Raw genomic sequence first — 7,206 nt, forward strand, 5'->3', positions numbered from 1 at the left:
ACTCATCAGTGACGCTCCAATCAACAACTGTTAAAAAGAACAAATATAGCTCGAAGTGTATTGAGGACCAAAATTCCCCAAAGTGTTGTCAAACACGGCCAAGATAATCTATTCTTGATGTAGAAAAGCCTGAGTATTTCATAAATTCAGGTTTATATAACAGTAAATTTATAATCATCTTTTTGGTTATAAAAACTCCTCCGTGTTGTATCTAGTGTATTACTTTCTCGAGCAAACAAAGTACATTCGTACTGGGACTATTATATGCATAACTGTTAACTTCTTGATATATGTTACAGATAATTGCTACACTTGTCCTATGTATTTCGTTATCTGGAAGATCTATGTAACCTGTGTGTCACATAATTTTAATGCTTATCTCTAAATCAAGCAATTGACAATGGCGTCAAATATATTGTGTGGTAAGAATTATGCTTCTGATAATGACGAATAATATGTATTCTATTTCAAAGTACGAAATAGAGGATCTTGTTTTTTGCCAAGATTTTGCCAAATAAAGCTATACAAGTAATCTATGAAAATACTCGTACTCAGTCTTTCGAAAGAAGTTTATAAACAGTAAATTCATAATTTTGACCACATCAATGATGGTTCATGTCAACACAAAAGTGCTGACTACTGGGCTTGTGATACCATCTGGAAGAAACGTCAACCAGAAGGGGCATCGCCAAAAACATATTTGTAGTCATCTTTGAAACAGATGTTCAATAAGGGTCAATTGACTCCTATTTGAGAAGGGATGATTTTAACTTTCTCACTTGGAATTTTTAGTTCAATTACTTTCTTGTAAGCAGCAATTCTGCATCAAGAGAATCATGATAGGAAATGCCAGATCTAGATTATCATTTCAATAACTATACTCCGCAAGCAGGATTTGCTTGGCTGTAATTATACAGAGATGAAATGTTCTCTTTTTTTTTGTGCTATTGTCACATTTCATGGCCGGTGTGAGAAAATATAAAATATTTCACTTGTGAAAAATCTGTTCTCGACAAATGATTGGTTGAAATTTAATTGTGACGTTGAATTTTCTTGTTTTCTTCTAAATTTTCTTATTGCGACGTCATGAAAAAAGGCGACCATGCCTGATGACGTCATATCAAAAGTACACAACTTTCCTCAAATCTTTGAAAAGGAAGTGAAAAAACACGTCCTCTAATAGAAACAATTAAGAATAATAAAATAAACAGAGTAAATTATTTATTCAAAGAGGGCTAGTTATAACAGACAAATCTTCTCTTAGACCCTCAAGTACACAAACCATAAACAGTACACAAAACATAAATTACAACACCAACCCTTATAAGAATCGCGGTGATGTCCAGAAGGTTAGGCAGATCCTGTTCCATATGTAGAATCTGTCGTGTTACATACGTCGGTTAAACATCATTTTTCTAAAACTGTGTATAATAGATTTAGAACAAGACACTTTATAAGATATTTGTATAAAGTAGATTGTCATAAATAGTGCGTCATTCAAGAAATGTAGCATCTTGATAATGTCAGTTTCAGAGAATTTGTTGTTTGAATCAGAGTGATTGTTAACAAAGAACGATTTGTCTCTCCATGCGACAATTTTCTTGTCTCTACGTTGGCCATGTTTTTAATGAAAGAAAATAGGACCAATCTTGTCAATGTGTCTGTTAGTTATAAATGGGGAACACTTTTTTTTAAAGGGTACAAAATTATTTTGTGTTAATACTATTGCAAGCGAGAAGATGCTTAGATTAGACTCATCAGTGACGCTCGAATCAAGAAATGTTTAAAAGGCCAAATAGAGTACGAAGTTGAAGAGCGTTGAGAAAGCTTATCAAAAAATATAATCGTAAGCTTGCAGTTTAATGTACATGAGGGGGCACGAGGGTATATATCCAATATTTTTTTCAAATAATTGATTCCGTTATTTTTTTTTTTCTATATATGAACTTTATCATATAGGCTACCTAATACAAAAATAAAATGAAAAAAATGGAGTCACCGTTTATTTTAGCTTACAATTTACTTTTTCAATGATATAAACATTTAAAAAGTCATCGGCGGCCATAACGAATTGAATTTTAAGTTGATTGTTGTACCCTATCATAGAATAACAAAAAGTATAAGAAATAAAAGTTTTAATGGGAAAAAAATGTTTTCATATTTGCTTAAATTTTTGTATCCTCTAGGCCTCTTTAAGTGAATTTTAAAACATTTTTTATAGAAATTTTGCTGAATCACTGAAAACATTGCTAGGAATTTTGTAAAGTCAAATATTATTTAAAACATATGGTAACGCATCGCACCTTTTTTTCTTCGAATTATTTTTTACAGGCATCACTGGTTATATCATATTTTAAAAAGAAGGAGAACGTAAAGTTACTACTACTTGGAAGCACTTGGTCTGGAAATATATTTTCATATATTGCATGCAGACAAAACCATATTTAGCCAAACCTTTTCGAAAATTCCAATATTTGAATCTTAAACTTCGTATCCTTGATTTGGCCTTCCAACTGTTTGATGTGAATGCCATCTATGAGTCTTTATTTAGTTGACACGTGCGTCTGGCGTATAAATTGATGAGTTACTTGGCACATAGACTTATAAATTGATAATATAAAACTAATTCAACGGGGAATTGACAAAATCACAGAACTTACAAAATCTTAGCAATAAATGAAAAAAGACCAAGAGAAAAACAACAGAACACAAAACACAACATAGACAAAAATAAAGATTGAGCCCGTCAATAACCGAGGGTGATTTTGTTTTGCACCAAAATATACTGATCTAAGTGTTTTTAAATATATCTATAATCAACGAACATTTGACAAATAAACTCATCATAGCTACCAGGAGTAAATTTTGTTCATACGCCAGACGCGCGTTTCGGCTACAAAAGACTCATCAGTGACGCTCGAACTAAAAAGTTCAAAAGGCCAAATAAAGTACGAAGTGGAAGAGCATTGAGGGCCAAAATTCCTAAAAGTTTTGCCAAATACAGCTAAGGTTATATATGCCTGGGGGTAGAAAAGCCTTAGTATTTCAAATAATTCCAAATTTTGTAAACAGTTAATTTATAAAATATGACCATATGAATGATAATTCATGTCAGCACAAAAAGAGTACTGGGCTTGTGATACCCTAGTATCAAATATACCCTCGTATACAAGGTATATGAATAAAATATACAATATAGACAGTACATGAAATAACTATTTCTTCAAAACAGGGATGAATCCATTAATGGTTAATCGTCAAGTTTGCAGTTTAACCTAAAAGTTTTTAAGGATGTTATTAAGATATATTTTGGTATGATGATTTTAGATGTCTTTACAATTTGATACTTTTCTACAAAAAGGGTGAATATCTCATGCTATTCAATCTACTAGTTTTAAAAAGGCAACTGATTGATTGTTTTCTAACATAAAACATAGATGACTGTATGTGTGCGGATTAGTTCTAGTGACCAAACACTGATGATAATGATTAAACTTCATCATATATTTTAGTTTTAGCTTACTTGTGTGTTCTAACATCATATGTGGAAGCAGAAACATCTACGGTTGCAGTTGTTGATACACCAGGTAAATCAAGTTTACTATATGCTTCAACACATTTGTTCAAGAGGTTATTGGTGTGTTAACTGGGGTAGAAAAACTCAAAACCGAAACAAAAATCTAATGAACTATCATGTAAGATATTTTTAAGAAGCGGTACTGTGTACAGACCAATAACCTCTAAAAGAATTGTTTGATCAACACAAAATATTTGCTGTTTTAATTTTTTACTTTTTCCATGAACTCCAGGATTCCATTATATGTATTGCAAATGACTATTAAACAAGCACAGTTTAAACATTTGTCTATTGATTGAAGTGTAAACCAAGAAAAGTCTAACGGACCAATAAAATTCAAATATTAATTTTACATTGATGCAAATCATTTAAGATATTTAATATAATGTATTTAATTTACACAATTCTGAGGCTAATCAATCAACTCTGAAACATAAAAATATTCAGATCAAATGACAACTCAAAAAGATAATTGACGGTAAATGGCTGACCCGTGTTAAGAGAGCAATATCTCTTGCACATAAAATACACCCTTGTAGATTTCGAAAAAAGAGCAGGCTAATGCCGTTACAAGGAAGCACTTAAACTAGCAAAATGGAAAGGAATTAATATAAGTTGCAATAACTTGTTTCCTAATCCACTATTATAAAAAAATTCAAACTAACAGTTCAAAATTATGTTTCCAATCTAAAAGGTTTTATCAGCGAAGTCATTTTATGTTTTGTTTCGTAATTTTAAATGTCTTTCCCTCATCCATCAATATATGCTGTACTGGAACATTTATTTAAATGTATATATATTTAACTCAGACTGAACTCAACCTACTTCACTGACCATGAATGAATGAAAGTTGAAAGTCTCAAAGACCAAAATGTCTATAAAGGTTTATTGTAATAGATACTGGAAAACATATTTGCACATCCAAGTAACAATAATGCTATACATGCAAGAATTTGCATAGAACGCGTAAACTTGTCCTTGATATAAACAATAAATATTGACTTGCTGCTATTGCGAAATGCGAAAAGGACTAAATCACAATAACATAATGTTTATCACTCAACCATGAAATAGCTTCATGCCGTTATCAGTCTAGCTAGCATGAGTATGTCTCACAGATTGCATCTTGTCGCAGAGAGACAACCATGTGTCAGTCAAGCGATTACAGTAAAATAACTAAAACACGAAAAGAATAGGTAGAATGAATGGGCATGTGTGGATTAAATAGTGCATTATAATTGATTGTTTGTGTTTAATGTTTTTTTTGAAAATTGTCTAAATATAGTACAGTTTCTGTTTGCTTAACCACAGACACACCGATGGACACTACGATGACTTCTACATCAGACTCTATGACGTCTACTACATCATCAACCACCATGTCACCAACAACACAAGCACATTCTGACCACGTCACTTGTTACTCCTGCAAGTTTCTGTCGAACCTAAGCAATTGTCGATTTGCCAAGCATTGTCCAGCAGGATCTGTAAGTAGCTGTTATAGATATATACATGTGTATGTCCCCCTTTTGATATTATCTTTTATAAACTTCGCTCGAAGAACGTGTAAGAGAGAAAACAATCCATCAGTTATTAGAGAGTTCACATCGATTATAAAACTTCACTTTATATATTTTGTATCTGTATTATAGTGTTATTAAGTTATAATTGACTGTTTCTGTATTGGCACTGGTATAGATTCAAGGTTTGCTGTATTTGCCTCGAGACTCGTAGGATCGAGGCCGATACAGCTGACCGAGAATCTATACCAGTGCCAATACGGAAACAGCCAGTTCACAACACTTTTATTAAATAATCCAACTTTTTTCAATACAGACTTGTTCTAAATGCTGTATTACATACATCAAATGTGAATATAGGACCACTATTCCCAATACAGACTGGCAATGATGTAAATATAAGGCCAATATTTCCAATACGGACTGGCAATAAATCCTGGATTACATGCACAATATATGTTTATATGTAATTCAGGATTCATTACCACTCTTCTTTATAGACATATTAAAATGAAACTGTTATGTATATAAAAAAATGTGTTATTTATCCTCGTCTGCTTTTATCAGTTTTTGTTGATAATCTGTACTATACTTGAGGGCCTAGATGTAACGATTGATTCCTGCAGTTATTATTGCAGAATACATTTTTTCAAACTTTTCAAACGCAATTTTATTTATTTTCAGCTCATACCAGGCCTGGATATTCATTTTCAAAATCCGCCTCACCTCCCCATCCATGTCTACCCTAAATGGTTGTCCCTTTTTCTAAATGTTAGTTTATGCTCTATAATCAATAATACTCATATGTTCTATCATTGATAATAATTATATCTTTCAGTCGTGTTTAACAGGACAGTTGACCAGTGGATTATATTACCTGGACTGTGTACCTTCACCAGTATGTAGTAGTAATTAAATGACAAAGTCAAATGTAACATAAATGGTTAAAAGATTAAATAATCACCAGACTAGTGTAAACTCACAATGTAAAGATGATAATAAACTATAAATGACACATACATGTAAAATCTTAAAAATCAAAACGATCAATCTACACTTTTTTTTTTTGTGTCTTTTAACTTTTTCATATAAAAAAAAAGACCTAAAGACCTTATTTTCTGTGTCTTTAAAAAGACCTATCATTGTTATTTTCTTTGTTGTTTGGTCTTTTGTGTAGAGTTGTCTCACTGGCAATCATAGTTCATACCACATTTTCTTTTTAATCTGAAATTACGATGTTTTCGCGAGTAAATATGAATGATAATGCTTACAATACTCATATTGTTTTTGCAGGCATGTGCAGTGTTACCGGCACAGCTGCAATCGGCTGGGAAAGTGACATATCTCAATCAACAGTTCAAACGTTTTGAGTGTTGCTCCAGCCTTAAATGTAACAAAAATGCAGCACTATTTGTAGGATAATCAAACAGACAGTAGATATATTAAACATATCATTAAACAGAATTGTTTTCAATTACATCAATTTGCCAAGTAAATTCCTTAGGTAAGATATACCAGAATGAAATTTCATCAAAAAAATATTTCGACTAGTTCCTGTGTACCTTTGTAAAATTAAAAATGGAAAATAATTTGAAGCTATTCCCACAATACTTCACAGGACTATGTTGAACAAAAGATTTTATTTGAGGCTGGAGCTTTGTTTTCTGTACACATGGCTTCATAATAGTGACAACACACATGGCTTGTCAATATGACTTACACCAATTCATACAGTTAACCAACAGATCTTATCTTTAATAAAAAAAATAACTGCAGTCTAATGTCTCTAGCCATCTGCACATAAACAGGTTATAGAAGTTTTAAAGCAGTCCAGTATAATGTATTTTACAAAATAAGGAAGGCACAACCAGTTTAAAACTGTTCAAGTAACTAGGTCACTGATGTTATGATGGTTAAAATAGATGAGTTTCATCAGGGAAAAGGCAAAATCAACAGCATACCAAATATCATAAAAAGTTCTAAGAACCCATAAGAAAAGGTTAAAATTCCAATTATGAGGTGATATTCTTTTTTTGGTTTATAAACTATTGTGGATGCCATTATATAGTATTTAGTTACTGAAGTATTAATTTGGGAACAGGTGGTTCA

The 7,206-nt window shown here is 31.9% G+C and overlaps 1 protein-coding gene across 1 annotated transcript; it reads left to right on the plus strand.

Annotated features, from left to right (window-relative positions):
* The first annotated feature begins 321 nt into the window (after window positions 1-321).
* On the plus strand, window positions 322-6,561 carry LOC134704971 (uncharacterized). Its single transcript, XM_063563752.1, has 5 exons — window positions 322-422; window positions 3,513-3,587; window positions 4,889-5,064; window positions 5,936-5,995; window positions 6,391-6,561. Exons 1-5 carry the CDS (start codon window positions 401-403, stop codon window positions 6,517-6,519), a joined length of 462 nt encoding a protein of 153 aa, XP_063419822.1. The 5' UTR covers window positions 322-400; the 3' UTR covers window positions 6,520-6,561.
* Window positions 6,562-7,206: the final 645 nt, after the last annotated feature.

The sequence above is a fragment of the Mytilus trossulus genome, chromosome 2 (genome assembly GCF_036588685.1).
Source record: "Mytilus trossulus isolate FHL-02 chromosome 2, PNRI_Mtr1.1.1.hap1, whole genome shotgun sequence".
NCBI lineage: Eukaryota > Metazoa > Mollusca > Bivalvia > Mytilida > Mytilidae > Mytilus > Mytilus trossulus.

Coding starts and splice junctions, on each gene's coding strand:
- LOC134704971 (XM_063563752.1), top strand. CDS start 401: ATGGCGTCAAATATATTGTGTG. Junction 5,065..5,935: donor AGCATTGTCCAGCAGGATCT/GTAAGTAGCTGT, acceptor TATATCTTTCAG/TCGTGTTTAACAGGACAGTT. Junction 5,996..6,390: donor TGGACTGTGTACCTTCACCA/GTATGTAGTAGT, acceptor TTGTTTTTGCAG/GCATGTGCAGTGTTACCGGC.